The 19,007-nt window shown below is 42.4% G+C and overlaps 1 protein-coding gene across 1 annotated transcript; it reads left to right on the top strand.

The window, feature by feature from the left end:
- The first annotated feature begins 8 nt into the window (after nt 1-8).
- rps6kal (ribosomal protein S6 kinase a, like) lies at nt 9-19,007 on the top strand. The gene is made up of 22 exons (XM_042218461.1): nt 9-125; nt 2,971-3,030; nt 3,134-3,250; nt 3,336-3,417; nt 3,528-3,608; nt 6,060-6,139; nt 6,888-6,994; nt 8,125-8,162; nt 8,875-9,017; nt 9,137-9,207; nt 9,323-9,411; nt 9,580-9,644; nt 10,106-10,208; nt 10,377-10,501; nt 11,324-11,446; nt 12,187-12,276; nt 12,361-12,519; nt 12,598-12,759; nt 12,847-12,923; nt 13,035-13,152; nt 13,408-13,548; nt 18,026-19,007. Exons 1-22 carry the CDS (start codon nt 99-101, stop codon nt 18,149-18,151), a joined length of 2,184 nt encoding a protein of 727 aa, XP_042074395.1. The 5' UTR covers nt 9-98; the 3' UTR covers nt 18,152-19,007.

Here is a 19,007-nt window from a genome sequence, read left to right as displayed (position 1 = left end):
TTCCACAGAGGGTGGTTGGGGGGGGAAGACATGCAACGTGGAGCGGGGGTCTAGGTGGACTACGATGCCTTAGACTTGGAGAGGAATCCTGGTACAAGATGGAGGTAAACAGCGTTAGTAGTGAGGTGAGTTGACAAATGCGTGTTTTGCATGTTAATCTCGCCGCGTTGCTTCTGGTTTCGTGGTGTCCCGTTAAGTTATCTCGCCCCGCTCGTCTCGGCAGAGCTTAAATTCGCATCACGACCTGCAGCGCACCGTGATGCATGCTAACGCACTAGCTAATGCTAACAGCTGGTTAGATGTTTGTTTTTATTGCACTGCCCTGATTTTTTTTCTTATTAGTTTAACACTTACCCGTCCCGTCTTTCGCAACGGCTCATCATTCCGCACCGACACTGGTGTTTTTACCCAATGACAGGTGCCCGTCGCGCATCTTTTTCTTGTTATTTACACTTCTCAGGAGGAGTTTACCTCCTAGCTAGCTTAGCGCTTGTAGCATTAGCAGCAGCTAGCTTGATAGCTGACAGCTTGCAGGCTTGAAAACTTGGGAGCCAAGTTGTTATCCAACCTCTACTGCTTAAGTAATAAAAGGTTGCTAAAGTACTTTAGTCTGTGTGTGTAGTAGTTAGGCAGCGCATGAATCCAGCCACTGCAGTTTTTTGTTTGTTTTTTTTGTTTAAAGTTTATCATTAGCTGCGCTAAATCGGTCAGTCGTGTTTACTGCTGAAGGTTGGCTTGTCAGCAGTACTTGTGAATTAGTGATGCTGTTAATAACTTAATAACAAAAACGTCTGTGCGCAGCTTTATAAGTTATAATTTGACCAAAAAAGTGCACAACGCGTTTAACAATGGACTGACAGCGGCAATAAAGTGACGACGCTGTGACTGGAAAATTGCGCAATATGGAGCTGTACTATTTATCACTGTTAGTACAAACCAGTGATACCTTTTTGCAATGACATCCAGAAACAGTCTTGTGATAGCTGTGGGAAGGATTCAATTTGCTTTTGCACGGGCTCGGTAATAAGGTTTTCCAATTGCAGCAAAGCCAACTTGACATCCTAAACCTGATTTCTGGGATTCTTTGCGGTCCTTTCACATTTACACACTGAAAAAGTCCGTCTGGCAGACTTCTGTGACTTTCGTAAAGTCAACAGAAAGTTACTGAAACATCCCGGGGTTGTTTGAACTGACCCTTCCATTTTTATTGAGGTTTCTCTTGGAAACTTTTAAAGCTTTTTGTTAATCTTTCATATAATACCTTTTATAATAACTTAATCAGCTTCATGGCACAAATATTACAATGCTTTTAATAACAATAATAATGGATTGCATTTTTATATAGCGCTTTTTCGGGACCCCTCAAAGTGCTTTACAATACCACTATTCATTCACTCTCACATTCACACACTGGTGGAGGCAGCTACAGTTGTAGCCACAGCTCCCCCGGGGCAGACTGACAGAGGCGAGGCTGCCATAGCGCGCCATCGGCCCCTCTGGCCATCACCAGTAGGCGGTAGGTGAAATGTCTTGCCCAAGGACACAACGACCGAGACTGGGGCTCGAACCGGCAACCTTCCGATTACAAGACGAACACCCAACTCTTGAGCCATGATCGCCACTTTTAAAAAGTTTTACTGCAGACAAACACTTGAATTTGCTGTTTACTGTAAGCTGCAGCTTTGAAGACTGTGAGATTACAGAAGTAAATATCAGCTGAGCTACCTAAACCAGAGCAGTGGTGATGCTGGCTGTTTAATCAACACTGTATCAGTTCTCACATAAAACACTTCTTTTTTTCTCAGGCCAAACCCTTGTATGCCGGTATAAGTGTATGCAAAATGATATTACGGTATGTAGGATTGTCAGACATCAGATGGCTGCAAAAGGCTGGCCTGGTTGCGCTGAGTGTAGGCTGCACTCCCATTACAAGCTGTGATGAGCCACAGCAAAGGTGGGAGTGAAAAAAATCTATGTGTGAATTATGACACAAGCTCTGCCCTGGCTTCGGCCAAGCTTGGATGTTACCCTTCACAGATGCACCGAGGCGTTTGCTTTCAGCTTTATTCTGCGTTGTTTCGGCCTTTGCGGTGTCTATCTTGTCAGATTTTTTTTTTTCTTTTAAATATGTTTTTCTTGCCAGTGTTGCTCTGCTGCAGCAGCAGTAGCAAGATATTGGAAAGTGGTTTTGCTGGCCTCCGTTGTGTGGATGTACACGAGTGTATGTTGGTGGCTCCACCCACTGAGTGGGTTTGCGTAGTGCTATGACTCATACCCCTCTTCAGAGGCTTGATGGAATTCAACACACACAAACACAGTGGACTGAATACATAATGCAGGCTGCGCTTCAGCCCATAACTGAAATATTCAGACCTGGATAATGTTTTTGTGGTCAGTCGTTTGATTTGCAGATACCGAGATATCTGACATTCCTCCTCTGACAATGTCATTTCAGCGTGCGTGGCTGTTACAGTAAACAAAGAGGGTGGGGGGGGCGCTTCTTAAACGTGGTCTGCGGTCATTTAAAGTATGCATTTACCAGCATCATCAGCTAGAAGCTCTAAAAGAAACAGGCCCTATTATGTCTTGAATGCTGACTGTAGCTCCAGCAAATATCTGACTCTTGGAGCTTGTTTTTTGCTCTCACTGGGGATTAAGCTAGAATGCTAATAAGGGGGGGGGGGGCTTTATAGGGACAGGATAAGGGCTGGACAGCTGGACGGGATTAAAGTATGGACTCCATACTGTTTGACAACACGCAGAGAACTACAGTTGGAAAAGGGACAGTGCCGTATTATTGCATGTGTGACTCATCGAATTCATCTGTTGAATCTTCCATCATACATGTGGGCGTGCAGCTGCTGCTGCAGTCATAGTCCTGCTCAGCTAAAAACAAGGATGAATAAGCTTTGTGAAAGTGCTTACTGCTGTTGACAACAACTCTGATCAGATTTGTTGCTTTGGCTGCAGGTCAATGGGCATCAGATCATGGATGAGCCCATGGAGGAGGGAGAGTCTTTCTCACACTGTGTAAGTAAGGCTGTGCTTTTAAGTCTTCATGTCTGTGTGCATGAAGCGGTGACCTAACCCCACCGCCTCGTGTTTCTGTCTCATTCTGCTAATGTTTGTGTAGGATGATGGGACATATAAGGAGATTCCTATCACCCACCATGTAAAAGAGGGCTGCGAGAAAGCCGATCCGTCTCAGTTCGAACTGCTAAAAGTCCTCGGCCAGGGCTCTTTCGGCAAGGTGGGGAACTCTGGAGATGAGTTGAGTGGTTTGTTTGTGCCGGCACTTGTATCTGTCTAAAATCCTCTCATTCGCCTTCTGTCAGGTGTTTCTTGTCAGGAAGATCGTGGGTCCAGATGCTGGTCAGTTATATGCAATGAAAGTTCTAAAAAAGGCATCTTTGAAAGGTAATGCCACTGTTGTTTTTTGCCATCTCAGCATAAAACAGCACCAGTATTGTCTGTCCACAGTGCTGGATTTCTTTCTGAATGGCTCCATCTGTCTCCTTTGTCTCCAGTCAGGGACAGAGTTCGCACTAAGATGGAAAGAGACATTTTAGTGGAAGTCAATCATCCCTTCATAGTGAAATTGCACTACGGTAAGACAAACTTTATTTATTTATTTATTTATTTATTTATTTATAATACGCATAGCATGGCTATTACACAGTTTTGAACATTTAGATGCACTCGTCATGGACTAAAACGTCATGGAAACATCAGGATTTCATTTATTTCTTTTTCTGGGACGGAAACTTTTACATCAAGTAAAAATAAAAATTAAAAAATAAGTGAAATGTACTGCACGCATTTTAAATCTTTTTTTTTTTTTTTAAAAACACAATGGGGTCCAGAATTTTACATAAACAAGCTTTTGGCGTAATTCTGGTAATCATTCATTTGTGTTTGGCCGAATTGGTAGAGTTCAATAAAGTTTGTTGTCCTGGCATGGAACTGGCTTTAAAGCCGAGTCAACAGATTTCAGTAGTGTTGAGGCTTTAGAGAAGCTTAATATTAGGCAATTTATCTGTTCCCCAACCAACTTTCCTCTCTTTAAGGGCGTCACTGTCCTGTTGGAAATCTAGTTGTTTTTAAGTTTCAAGAGTCTAGCTAATAGCTTGAGGTTGCGCTGAAGTTCTGCAGCCTGTCAGTGTGTGGTGATGTGAAACATGATTGGTGGTAGACTGACACTGATGTTCTAGTAGGGGTGGGGGAACATGATCAGTGTGTCATAGTATCAGAGTATGGTGATAATGTATCAATAGAGAAACACCAAATATGTGCATTTTATGAAGTGTATAAAATGTTCTGGCTCATCTCATGCACCACCATCCACCACAGCAGTAAAACTGGGAAAAGAACCTCTTTGCAAAAAATCAGTGTCAGTCTGATGATTTTCTTTCATATTCTCTGACCGACTGCAACTGCAACTTATTGTGACTAAATGGTTGCCTCAAGCTTGAGGCTGTCGCACATTCACGACCACTTTTGATCGCAACGTGATTGCGCAGGCTGGTCAATCAGCGGCAACCCTGCAGAACGGTGGTATTCCTGAAGAACAGGAAGTTTGCTGAGTGCAGTGGTAATAGTTAAATATGCATTTCGTCCAAATGTGAATTTCTTTCTATGTAGCAAGCAACAGACTTTCAATGATTGATCACAGTTAAAAAGATTGCTTGCAATAGCCAACTTGACCCCATTCAATTGCAGACTGATGGCAGGCTAACTCCCATCTTATGGCAACATTTATGGCAGGTTTTAGTGACAGTGCTGGTGTGTTTGGCTCATTTTACAGCAAGAAAAACTTGACGTGAGATAACTTTGTCTTATTGGATTAAACAGGCACTGTTAAAGTTAATCTTTGAGGACATAATTTGCAGTTGGAAAAGGTGATAAATTACAATATATGTTGCAATACTCTGCACATTGCAAAATGTTAGAAGTGGCAGTAATATTGTATTCATGGGGTGTCTGCTCATTCCCACTTCTGCCTTCTAGCCGCTTCTACTTCAATGCAGACCTGTGCTTTGGTGATTTCTGGATAATTTCTCCAACTTCGTGTCAGCCGAGCCGAATGTTGTTGTCGTTTTTAACGTGTAAACGTCGGACAATTTCAGAAAAAACGGTCAGGATATTTTCTACAGTTGCCCTTTCTCCTTAGCACAAAGAATGAAAGGTTCTACATCAGGTGCTTTTAACACAACTGGAACTACTCAGTGTTGTTTATACGAGGGTGCTGCCTTGATGGAGCACGCTGAAAGCGGTAAACATGACGCCCACTCAGTAGGTGAACGCACCTGACAGATAGCTGCGCTGCTCACACATCTGCATAATTCGACATCGCAGACTTTATAGTAGGGAGCTATCAGGTTAAAGACCGGCTAATGTTCAGTCTGACTGCATTTGTGTTTTCCCCGTGCACGTCTGTTGGGTGATGTCTGAAGGAGTTCAGGGCTGTAGTGTACGCATCAAAGCTTTTTGAGTCCTTTTCAGACTCCGACAAAGTGGCTGCACTTCATTTAAACTGATAATCTTAGACTATAAAAGTCTTTAGAAATGGCTTCAAGAGATGTCCCTGACTTGTGCAAAATCTGTCATCGTCTTTCTCAGACGTGCTCTGAGCTCCTTGGACTTGCTGGTGAGTCTAGTCATTCACCAGCATTTGGAACTTGCAGCAGCGCTGAATTAATACGCGGATGTAAAGTTTTGAGCCTCTACATGGTATCAGAACCATGTGTTCATTTCAGGTTTTTTTTTGCTTTCTGCTCCAGAAAAAAACAGTTTGCAGAACTGATTGAAATCAGATGTTGCTGTAACGTCTCATGTGCGTGTAACTGTATGATCATACAGAATGTATTCAGGGTGGGTTTAACATGGCGTAAGCTGTTTATCCGCATTGTGTTTCAGTCAGAAATGCCTTTAACCTCATTTAACAAAATATTTTTGAATGCTTTAGTTATTTAACAGGATTTGACATTTCATCTCGACATCTCTGTTAAATCACAATACTGTTGGCTTGTGGATAAATTGTCAGTTTCCTGTCTCCGCAGCCTTTCAGACAGAAGGGAAACTGTATTTAATACTGGACTTTCTCAGGGGAGGGGATGTATTCACTCGCTTATCCAAAGAGGTAAGCTGGCATTCTGTTGTCTTACATGTTGTTGTGCCTTCAAGCTTATTTTTGTCTTTATTCTGTTTATTTTGTACTTTGGTTAAAAAAAAAAAAAAAAAAAATCTGAGATGTTCTTAAAAATAAAAATCCTATTAGTGCCCATGTTTGTGAAACTCAGAGCTACAGATGCCAAAATGTTAATTTATAAACCCTAAGGAAATGTAAATATGACGGCAACTAATGGAGCAGGTGCAATTTTAGTATGCAAGAGTATTTTATTTATTTTAAAAGCGCATAAATGTGCCAAGTCATTTGTCTCTGATATCTTCTGTTTGTTTTTTTTTATTCAAATTCCGACTTGAATTCCTCATGAAAAGGCGAGTGCTTTTTCTCGGAATCTTTATTCCCCCTTTTTCATCATCAGCTGCTTGTCAGTCAGATTCCCGGCTCAGCTTTTCTCAGATGCTTTCAGGGCACTCAGACAATGTGTGATTGTTCTCTGGATAGACCTATTGTTGAAAGCATGTCTCAGAACCAAAGCGATAGCTGCCAGCGGCGTCAGATCAACAGCTTGCCGAATCCTGAAACGTATTTGAAATGTTGATGTTGTTGTGACAATAACGATAATACTCTTTTTCTCTGTTTTGGTAACTGAAGCTTAATATTCAAGTTTGGTTTTGTTTGTTTGTTTGTTTTTTTTGTTTCCTTTGCTGCTGCTGAATTTCTCTTCAGAGTTCAAAGAGTAAATTTGTCCAGTTCTTATCAGGTTATGTTTACAGAGGAAGATGTGAAATTCTACCTTGCAGAGCTGGCCCTGGCCCTCGACCATCTGCACAACCTGGGCATAGTTTACAGAGATCTCAAGCCAGAGAAGTAAGAATCACAGACCTCATCTTCCCCTTTCAGCCTGTCGTAGCAAAGCCCTGCGCAATGGCACAGAACGGAGTACAGAAGGGAACTGCAAAAGCCGATTGCTTTTGGTTTCATTACAAACATTTTCAAGTACAAAACCACTTTGATCTTTCACCTATATTGCTGCAAACTATAGTGTGTGTGTGTGTGTGTGTGTGTGTGTGTGTGTTGTTAGCAGCTAATACAATTAACATATAGTCTGAATTAAAACAATAGCTGTAAAAACAATAGACCTATTGATTACACAGCCACGTAAAATAAAATGTGACTAATCAATATATATGTATGCATAAATTCAAATAGTTAAAGGTTTTTTGTTTTTTTTTTAATCTGACTTTAAAAAAAAAAAAAAAAGATAAACATCTCTGCTCAGTTTGAGTCTGCGTTAGTTTCCCCACGGTGTGCGGCCCTCACACACACGGAGTGGAGCAGAGTAAAGCTGACAACATGCCAGGTCACTGTAAATGCAAGGCAGCGTTTGACGCTTGTTGGGAGGCTAACATAGCAGTTGGAATGGAGAAAGAAGCTGTCTGAGGCTCTCTTATTGTCAGCTCACTCAGCCAAAACGAGTCGCAAAAAACAGTCAGAAACTGCTGAACGACTGCGAAACAAACAACTTATTGGTGAGAGAGGGTGAGATACCTCCAGACAGCACCTGCCTTTGCTGTCATGCACTTTAAAAAAAGAAAAACCATAATTATCAGTATTGGATCACAGTTCCTTACAAATACAAAATTGCTCCATCTCTAATATGATTTCATTTCTGTAAATGAAAATTTAACATAAATACATACCATAAATCTAGGAAAATTTCTCCATATCACAAGGCGGATTTGATGAAACATTCATTTTTCAAGAAAATCAGTTGAAGGGTTATTTTTGTTTTCCAACTTAACTGCTGTATGAAAAGAAATTTTGGTTTAGTTTTTCCGGCTTTTGCTCCGTTTTTCATAAAATGTCTGCAGCGTACGGATTGAACGTTTTATACAAACCTCTCAGAACTCACTCGCTTTAGTCGTGCTTTATGCAGAAATCACAAAACATGAGATGCTTTGATGCTCACCTCTGTGAAATCTCTTCTTGTCTTTCAGCATCTTACTTGATGAAGCTGGACACATAAAGTTAACAGGTATGAGCTACCTTACTTTTTTTGACTATGAAGAATCAGGAAAGAGTCTAATGTAGTTAACCTGTTAAATATGACCATGCTTAAAGTGATAGATGTGCCACTACTGTTGAGTATTGAGTCCTACTAGTTTTGTTGTTTGTCAAATATCTTACTCGTGTGCTCCTCACACACGACGGAGTTTCACTGCCAGAGACGCCCGATGTTGCTGTCAGAAATCAAACTAACAGTCGGAAATGTCCTCCTGCTTTCTCTCATTTGATGATGATGGATCAGTGTAGCCGTGTTTCACTTCTGCTTATTATGAGTTTCGTAATAATGATATTGATTAGATGCATCAACAAAACATAAAGAATTTTAAGATCAGTTTTTAATGCAAAGGTAAAATTATGCCTTAAACAAAAGCAAATCTGTGATCACTGAAATGAGTTAACTGTTTCTATTTATTTCCTGTTTGTTGTGGTTGCTGTTGCTGTTTTCTAACTGTTTGATTTATATTTGTGTTGCTATACTGCATCTTAAAAGCCTAACCAGGAAAAGATCTGCAAGTTAGCTTGGTTAGAAGTCGTACGTGTATTGCATTGGTTACGTTTTTATTTAAATGCAGCAACGTTAATATGCATGGTCTGTGTTTGGTATAAATAAGTAAAATCCAAATGCAAACATTTGCAGTAAATCTGTAACTTCTTGCCTAAAACTCTACTATGTTACACAGACTTTGGTTTGAGTAAAGAGTCGGTAGATGCTGATAAGAAGGCATATTCCTTCTGTGGTACGGTGGAGTATATGGCCCCTGAGGTGGTCAACAGGAGAGGACACACGCAGAGTGCAGACTGGTGGTCTCTGGGAGTACTTATGGTACGCAACCCCACACAAACCTGATTTAAATAGGAAGAAAAGACATGGGACATATGTATTCATAGGAATTTTATACATTAAAGTAAAAGGAAAAAACCTGACCTATGGTGTGTTTGCAGTTTGAAATGCTCACAGGGACGTTACCATTCCAAGGGAAAGACCGCAATGAGACTATGAACATGATTCTCAAGTGAGTCATTATGCATGACATCATTAAGGCATGTCAGACAAGTTTTGATATGTAGAAGATAACAGTGACCCCCCCCCCATGTTCATCTGTCACTCTGTTGTCTCTCTCCCTGCAGGGCTAAGTTGGGAATGCCCCAGTTCCTTAGTTTGGAAGCCCAGAGTTTGCTGAGAATGCTGTTTAAACGTAACCCTGCTAACAGGCTAGGTAAGGAAACGTGATCGTCAAGTCACGCTGTTCACTAAGCCTAAGGTTGGTTAACATTTTGGCATCCGCTTCTACCTCGAAATCGGCCAAGAGGTTAATAATGTGCGGATGAGTCGATGAAAAGCAATAACGCTGGGTTAACTGAACCAGAGCCATCTGTGTCTTTAGGGGCCGGGCCCGACGGCGTGGAAGAGATCAAACGCCATGCATTCTTTTCCACCATCGACTGGAATGTGAGTGCACACACCAACACGCACTTCTCACACTCTTTTTCTTTTTTCCTCCTCTCTCCCACACACCCACACGCATAAACACACACACACACACACACACACACACACACAACTCCCCAGCTTCTGCTGAGGATTCACACCTAACAAATGCTTGGCGTGGTGACTACTGGCCATCAGTCTTGGCCACGGGATCTGTGTTTGTGTGTGTGTGTGCGCGTATGTGTGTGTGCATGAGTCTGGGCAGAGGTCCAATTCTCACTGTGTGTGCACTAATAGCCCTGCATGAGCGTTTAAGAGCCGGCAGGATGCTATTGGCCGGACCAAGCGGTGGTGGGATTTCAGGGGGTTAATCTGGGAGGGGGTCTTGGCCTCTCCTGCACATATGTTCACACGCTCCAGACGGCCTGTGATAGTTTGATTCCTCACACGTTTACGTGTCTCCTGCATTTTTGTACCTGCAGAAACTGTACAGGAGAGAGCTCCAGCCCCCGTTCAAGCCCGCAGCAGGTAAACCAGATGACACGTTCTGCTTTGACCCAGAGTTCACCGCTAAAACGCCGAAAGGTACACCTACACACACACACACACACAAGCACGCACGCACGTTCTGCTCACATGTTTTTAAGCTTACAAGCAACAGCTAGTCCTGCAGCCATGGAAACAGCAACTGCAAAATGTTAGTGGGTGTTTATGTTAGTCTGTTTATATTCTGAATTATCTTGGTTTATTTAGACTCCCCAGGTATCCCGCCCAGTGCTAATGCACACCAGCTCTTCAAAGGCTTCAGTTTTGTTGCGCCGACCCCCATGGATGAGAACAAGGGCTCCCCGCTGCTCAGCATCCTCCCCATAGTTCAGGTGAAGATGCGTTATCGTAACCTTGTATTCGCTCACTCTTTACACGAGGTACTTAATGGTACTTGAAGTATTGTCTTGCATGCACGAAGCTCACACACTTTTATTTTTTCTCTCTTTTCATGAAGCAGCGTTCATGAGAATCTCTAGAAATTCAGCAGTTTCTCCTCCTGTTTTGGAGCCATGCATAAATTTCATGATGCAGTTGCAGCTCTGTGCAGAACACAGTAAGACAGATGGGTCACTGAAACATTGTAACTAATACCTGAGTGCTGCTGACACGGTTTCTTTCTGTTGCCTGCTGATTGTAATTACAGTGGAATAGTTTGGATTGGTGGCAGAGGTCTAGCATCCAAATTAAATGATCTTGTAATGACTGTTCTGCTGCTGACCGACACAAACAAACAGGCACATTACAAAGTTGATGGCAGGTTTGCTGCGGAGCACCTGTGTAAATGTGCAGCAATAGTTTCACTCTGGACAGTTTGGTGCAGATGTCCACCTGAACTTTAGGTTGACCTGCTAAACATTTGGTGGTTAAAGGTCAAACTATTAGATAAAATGATGAAGTACTCAGTCTTTTTATTTTTTTTTCTCCAAAGGTCAACTTCACTGACATTATGTTCTTTGTTGTGGGACTCAAATTACCAGGATGCTCTAACATTTGATACACGTTGTTGACTTGCATAGACAAGCTGAAGTGTTACTTGCATCCTTCAGCGTCGCTCGTGAAGGACACGAGGTGATGCTGTGCTGGAACTTTTTTTTTTTTTTTGTAATGTCACAGGACACTGTATAAATGTTAATGATTCCTGCCCTTTCTAGCTGCACGGAGGCTCAGCCAAGTTCTCCGACATGTACGAGCTGCAGGAGGACATCGGGGTCGGCTCCTACTCTATTTGTAAACGCTGTGTACACCGAGTCTCTGCCATGGACTATGCTGTGAAGGTAACCGGCTGTTTCCTTGTGACCTCTGAACATGTTAAAGAATCTATACCAGAGGACAGAAGTGTTTTGTTTTTTTTAGATGGCTTGTTTTCTCATAACTGCATCTCGATCATGTTGGGAAATTTCATTACGTTTATGTAAATTACATTTACATTACAGCACAAATGTGCACTCGGAGTCAGGCGTGAGCTGTTTAGAATTTGGGTTCTTTCAAAATCATTGCATCTTCACTGCCAGTCCTCAAGAACTGACACTGATTATAGCAAAATTTCATAAAAATGTCTAAAAGTAGAAGTTCTTTAAAAACATATGTGAATGTCAGACGCTTGAATTGGTGACACAAATCTGTGGAGCCTGCTTTATTCCTCCAAAGCCTTTCCTGTGTGCGTTCTCATGCTTGGACAGGCATGGATGTAAACTGCAGCTTCTTTAGTTTGCAGTGTCCTGCAGCTGCAGGTTAATAGATCGCTAAGTGCCACGACTGGTTCGTTTTATTACACATGCTTTACATCTCTCGGTAAGGCCAATGAAAGTACAGTTGATGTGTGTAGAATAAGAGTTTGTGGACATCAGCGTCTTTAACTATCGATACATTTAAAACGGAGCGACTCAAATGGAATTTGGTTATACATAAAGCACCAGCAGATGGCAGCACAGCTTCAGTTTGCTTTTAGTGTCTCAAGTCTCTGATAGAAGTTAGAGTTGTTTGATCACTAATACTGTGTTTGTGTTTCACTCAGATTATAGACAAAAGTAAGAGGGACCCCTCTGAAGAGATCGAAATCCTGATGCGATATGGACAGCACCCCAACATCATCACTCTGAAAGACGTCAGTGACATTTATGTGTGAGCTTTCCGACACAGTCGGCTTTTGGCGGGTATATTCTGACGGGTTGTGTTGTCTCTGTGTCAGGTGTATGACGAGGGCAGGTATGTATACCTGGTGACGGAGCTGATGAAGGGAGGGGAGCTGCTGGATCGAATCCTCAGGCAGAAGTTTTTCTCCGAGAGAGAAGCAAGTGCTGTTCTTTACACCATTACAAAGACTGTTGACTACCTCCACTGCCAAGGGGTGAGGAAACGCTTACACGCGCGTGCACAGCAGAGTTAATTTGGACACGTTTTCTGAATATCTTCTCCTTCTCCTCAGGTAGTACACCGAGACCTGAAGCCCAGCAACATCCTGTACATGGACGACTCGGGGAATCCCGACTCCATCAGGATCTGTGATTTTGGATTCGCTAAACAGCTCCGGGGAGGCAACGGCCTCCTTCTAACCCCCTGTTACACCGCCAACTTTGTGGCACCAGAGGTGAGCAGGAAGCAAGGCAAAAAAAGAGAATCCATGATCCGCTTTGTTTCTGAGTCTGATGGCTTGTGTTGTTCTTTGTTTCCGTAGGTACTAATGCGACAAGGTTATGATGCAGCCTGTGATATATGGAGCCTTGGAGTCTTGCTGTATACCATGTTAGCAGGGTAAGACTGCACACAGGAGAACTCTCGGGAGTCGTTTGGATGATTAATAGCAAACTGCATGTGATGCGATTATGCATTTCATAATCTGCGCTTTGTTTTCATCGCTGTCAGGTACACACCGTTCGCTAATGGGCCAAACGACACACCGGAAGAGATTCTTCTCCGGATAGGATCTGGGAAGTTCTCTTTGACGGGTGGCAACTGGGATACTGTGTCAGACAGCTCGAAGGTACACACTGACACATTGTTCTAAATCCTTTTGTTCAGGCTTCCTTTTAAGCAGCTGTGATGTTTCCTTTTGTAAACCTAGTGTTGTAAAGTTTAATGAAGACGACCCGCTTTTCCCATGTACTTAAAAGTTTGATACAAATTATGCCGTTGACTTAAAATTGGCCAGAATTAAACCTTTATACCCGTATGAATTCATAGTGGCTTTTTAAAATGTGCCCTTTAATCTTTAGAAATCTGTATTTGTGTATTCCAGGACTTGCTGTCCCATATGCTCCATGTGGACCCTCACCAGCGATACACAGCAGAGCAGGTTCTAAAGCATTCCTGGATCACGTGCAGAGATACGCTACCGCACTTCCAGCTCACACGCCATGATGCACCGCACCTCGTCAAGGTGAGTAGATCCAACCGTATCCCGCTAACAAAGACCTCAATTTACAGGAACAATTATTATTATTATCTACTACAGTTGAATGATTAGTAACACCTCAACATGTGTGCTGGACTTAAGACCTGTAAGATTTTTCTCATTTACGTCAGAAGATTTGTGCCCTGTGTGCACAGATGGACAGTGATAACGTTGTATTTAGAAGGAAGTTGTTGTTTTGTTTTGTTTTTATTTATGGAGCGATGTGCGGTGGAAACGAGCAGATTTGTGAGCAGATGAGGAGGCTGAGGAAGAGTAAACGGTTTAGTGGAGGCTATTTGTGGAGCCACTGCTGGTACTTGTGTACGGAGGCGCGTGTGGGCGCAAAGTTGGAGCTAAAAGTGTTCAGATCGTGATGTCGGTGGCTTCAGTGAAACAGATTTCCTCCAAAACGTCAGGATTTTGAGGACTTTTTTTGTCCACTGCTGCCAAATGAAAGGGTCAGTTTGGGGATGTAATTCTTCAGCAGATGCTTTAAAACAAACCACAGACTGAGCAGATCCTGTATACTGCAGAAGGTTGTTTCAAAGTTTAGGCGTCACAAATTGAAAAGCACAGTAATGCCTGTATTTAAGACTGGAGCCAGAAATGGGTCTAAGGCAAATGAGTGGAGAGGTCAATCATTTCTGCCCTCACTCTGCTGGAATACGGACGCCCTAATGTGGCTGGACACACGGGGGCCAGGTCAGGTTGTCTGGGTATCATTTGTGCTAAGCACTCGACCCAGCTGAGCTGACCTCTCTTAATCTCAGAGAGCAGCAGCTGTATAAAAGGCCAGAGTCATGCACAGGATTTTGCTTCTGACTTTTTACACTTCCTGATCCGGTGATAATGTCGCCATTAAAGGAAGGACCAGATTAACAGCAGGTTTCAGTCCTAAAAATCCAAGAATTCTTTGTTAATCCTTGTGTCTCCAGACTGCTCAGTTAACATTAGGTAGCCTGGACTAGAGCAGGGCGATACGACCAAAAATATTTATCACAATATACATTTGAAAATTTGCGATAACGATATAACTGACGATATAATTGACACTAGACAAAATACTTTACAACTCCACAACTTTATTAGTGAAAAAAAACATCAATGTATTTTCGCTTAAACAAGCAGCTGTTTTTTATGTGCATTAAAGTTATCTAAAAATTTAACTGCGCAAATGCAAATTCCTTGCTGACAGTTTAACCAAAAGGCATTTCCAGTGGAAATTGGCCGACATATCCTCAGCATAACCATGTAGAATATCCACAAAACTTAGAAAGAGGTTCTACACACACAATACGGTAATATTATGTTGAAGCACAGTACGTATCACTCCGCGAGGCTCCTCCCTATGATAGCCGTAAAGCTCCGACAATCCATCAAGCGGTGCGGGTTCGTAGCTTAGCAAAGTCGTACTAAAACATTTGACAGATTATCGAGCGTCGTGTACATAAAATCGTTTCGAGGTCAGTAAACAACCAGAATTCATACAGAAGGCACACGGGATTATAAGGGGCACTGTCGATTTTCAGAAAAATCAAAGGATTGATTTTAAGTGTGCCGTATTTTCCAAAAAACACGGTAATAACGACGGCCCGCTAGCACACGCTACCAAAAATAGTGCTTTGTTGTGTATCTGACGGATGAAAGCTAAACCAGTTCCACACCACTGAAGTTGCAGCATTTTTACAAACCAGTTCTGGTTCATTCGTTTTATTCAACGATCCACTTTTGCTCTTCTCATTCTCCGTCGCAGGCACGCTTTTTTCATCCATGTGCGTATGAAAACAAAGGCACTGCGCATGCGCGTTTTACCCATATTCTATTGCGATATTTCATTTTCTTATCGTTGCCCAACATTATACCGGTATTACCGTGAACGGTATGATATGGCCCAGCCCTAGCCTGGACTGCACCGTAACCTCTGCTGGTCATGTCAGAATTCTGCCTAATGTCTACTTTCAATAATTAACTGTATCCACACAGAAAAGCTCATTAAACTGTAAACCGCAGAAACATTAGATGCCTAATCAAGGACTCTTAGACTGTGTGGCAGAGTAGCTGCTTGTCATGTTTTAATTTTTCTTACTGGGGGGGGGAAGGGAAAACAATTCGATGTGGATCACAGAGGATTACTAAAAGAGGAGGAAGTTACCCAAAGACATTTTCAAATCACCTTTCAGCCTTGGTTGTCAGTATATTGGCCCCTACCTGTCACTCAAATGTATCATATCCATTATAACAGCGGTCTCCGTCCTCTTTTGCGCCTAATGGCAGACAGTATTTTCACGGACCGGCCTTTAAGGTGTCGTGGATAAATACAACAAAATAAAATAATACGGCCGAGACAAAAACTGTGGTATTTTGTAAATATAATAATAAATGTGAATTCACTGTGTAATTGTAACTTTATTAGCAGCGTCCTCCTGAAATGCGTCAACAACGTTGAGAGTAACATCCTCCTCTCTGCCCCTTAGTGCTCTGGTCGCTATGGTAATGCGTAAATATTTCTTTCAAAATAAGACTCACAACTACAACACTGGGAAAGACCCAGGGAAACAGAGTTAACGATAAAAACCTTGAAAACCACAAATTTTACACCCGAGCCTCAACTCTCACGGTCCAGTACCAAACGACTCACGGACCAGTGAGCCATTAAACAAAAAATAGTTTAGATATTTTAATTTTTACTGTAAAGTTAGATTTTCAAATTTTTTGGGAGTCTTAAACAGCCATTTGAGGAACTGCGGTTGGTTGGACAAAACATGTGACCATCTCATTTACCAAATCTGGGAAAATGTGATCGACACAGACAGGAAAATATGACAACATACAGTGGCTTGCAAAAGTATTCGGCCCCCTTGAACCTTTCCACATTTTGTCACATTACAGCCACAAACATGAATCAATTTTATTGGAATCCCACGTGAAAGACCAACACAAAGTGGTGTACACGTGAGAAGTGGAAGGAAAATCATACATGATTCCAAACATTTTTCACAAATAAATAACTGCAAAGTGGGGTGTGTGTAATTATTCAGCCCCCTGAGTCAATACGTTGTAGAACCACCTTTTGCTGCAATTACAGCTGCCAGTCTTTTAGGGTCTGTCTCTACCAGCTTTTCACATCTACAGACTGAAATCCTTGCCCATTCTTCTTTGCAAAACAGCTCCAGCTCAGTCAGATTAGATGGACAGCGTTTGTGAACAGCAGTTTTCAGATCTTGCCACAGATTCTCGATTGGATTTAGACACCAGACAGGTCAGGGATAAAGTTATTGAGAAATTTAAAGCAGGCTTAGGCTACAAAAAGATTTCCCAAGCCTTGAACATCCCACGGAGCACTGTTCAAGCGATCATTCAGAAATGGAAGGAGTATGGCACAACTGTAAACCTACCAAGACAAGGCCGTCCACCTAAACTCACAGGCCCAACAAGGAGAGCGCTGATCAGAAATGCAGCCAAGAGGCCCATGGTGACTCTGGACGAGCTGCAGAGATCTACAGCTCAGGTGGGGGAATCTGTCCATTTTTGGCCAAAATGCAAAACGCTATGTGTGGCGGAAAACTAACACTGCACATCACTCTGAACACACCATCCCCACTGTCAAATATGGTGGTGGCAGCATCATGCTCTGGGGGTGCTTCTCTTCAGCAGGGACAGGGAAGCTGGTCAGAGTTGATGGGAAGATGGATGGAGCCAAATACAGGGCAATCTTGGAAGAAAACCTCTTGGAGTCTGCAAAAGACTTGAGACTGGGGCGGAGGTTCACCTTCCAGCAGGACAACGACCCTAAACATAAAGCCAGGGCAACAATGGAATGGTTTAAAACAAAACATATCCATGTGTTAGAATGGCCCAGTCAAAGTCCAGATCTAAATCCAATCGAGAATCTGTGGCAAGATCTGAAAACTGCTGTTCACAAACGCTGTCCATCTAATCTGACTGAGCTGGAGCTGTTTTGCAAAGAAGAATGGGCAAAGATTTCAGTCTGTAGATGTGCAAAGCTGGTAGAGACATACCCTAAAAGACTGGCAGCTGAATTGCAGCAAAAGGTGGTTCTACAAAGTATTGACTCAGGGGGCTGAATAATTACGCACACCCCACTTTGCAGTTATTTATTTGTAAAAAATGTTTGGAATCATGTATGATTTTCGTTCCACTTCTCACGTGTGCACCACTTTGTGTTGGTCTTTCACGTGGAATTCCAATAAAATTGATTCATGTTTGTGGCTGTAATGTGACAAAATGTGGAAAAGTTCAAGGGGGCCGAATACTTTTGCAAGCCACTGTATACTTCATTGTTCAACACTGAACTTTAACATATTTCGTCAGCTTCTGTTACATTATTGAAAACTATATCTTTTCCCCAGCCAGTAAGAAACAATTTAATTATATATTTATACAGTAGCAGTGGTGGTGAGGCCAGCTGAAACATTAAAGCCACGTGTCTTTGTTTCATCAGGGAGCGATGGCTGCCACCTATTCAGCTCTGAGCCAGAAGACGAGTCAGCCGGTGTTGGAGCCTGTGGCGGCATCCAGTTTAGCCCAGAGACGCAGCATGAAGAAACTCACCTCAACGGACATGTAGACCCATGTTTCTCACCCACCAGTTTTGATCTCACTCTGTCAGACTCATACGCAAACAAGAAAAAGCAAAAAGTACGCGCACACCCACAGCCCCAAGTCTTGGCCAGTCAGAACTACTGTCTCCCAGGTTTTCCTTTTTTTTTTTTTTTTTTTTTTTAAATCTATTTAATTTGAAACACCGGAACATCTGCAATCACTCACACACACACACACACACACACAGGGCGAGGTTGCGTTGCAGAAGTCAGCCGAAGACGAACAGAGGAACCTCGTATCTGTTACTGCTGGGGAGACAGACTTGTATTTATTTCCACAGCTTCTCATATGCACTTACCCTCCTCGCCTTTCATTCTTTCTTCCTTTTTATGTGAGGAAGAAACGCACCAGCTGATGTTTTCCTTCACTGTGATTGGCTGATTAAAAAGCTGCTTTGGTTAAACTGTGCTCCCCCCCCACACACTGCTCTTCATCTTCGCTCCGCCATCCTCCTCTCCCCTCATTTGCTTTTACTCTCTGACTTTTTTTTTGTTTTGTTTTTCAACGTGAAGTAATGATTTATGTGTGAGAGTGCTGGCAAGTTGGTATTGACTGAGGTACTTTGCATAACTGTTTCCTTTCTGAGACAAAAATAAAAAAATAAATGTATTAAAAAAAATCAGATACTGCTTGAAGCGGGTTTGAAGGTTCTTCAGAACCAAAATCACTTCCCAGCACTTTTGGTAACATAAACGCATGTGTGGACAGATCCTGTATTGCTTTTCCCTTGAAACTCAGTCGGATTTGTTTTATTTGTGTATCAAAAGACGTAAACATGCTGCAGACGGACAAAAGATACTGTCTCGCTACTGAAGGTGAAA

Source organism: Haplochromis burtoni, unplaced genomic scaffold (assembly GCF_018398535.1).
Source record: "Haplochromis burtoni strain Fernald_Lab_line unplaced genomic scaffold, NCSU_Asbu1 Contig_19, whole genome shotgun sequence".
In the NCBI taxonomy this organism is placed as follows: Eukaryota; Metazoa; Chordata; class Actinopteri; order Cichliformes; family Cichlidae; genus Haplochromis; species Haplochromis burtoni.
The sequence above is the reverse complement of the archived record's forward strand: the minus strand, read 5'-3'. Positions and strand labels throughout refer to the sequence as shown.

What these genes read in the sequence shown, in the direction of transcription:
- rps6kal (XM_042218461.1), top strand. Translation starts at nt 99, where the DNA reads ATGGAGGTAAACAGCGTTAGTAGTGAG. An exon ending in AGAGATCTCAAGCCAGAGAA is followed by an intron (nt 6,995 to 8,124) that starts GTAAGAATCACA and finishes CTTGTCTTTCAG; the next exon opens with CATCTTACTTGATGAAGCTG. An exon ending in ACTACCTCCACTGCCAAGGG is followed by an intron (nt 12,520 to 12,597) that starts GTGAGGAAACGC and finishes CCTTCTCCTCAG; the next exon opens with GTAGTACACCGAGACCTGAA.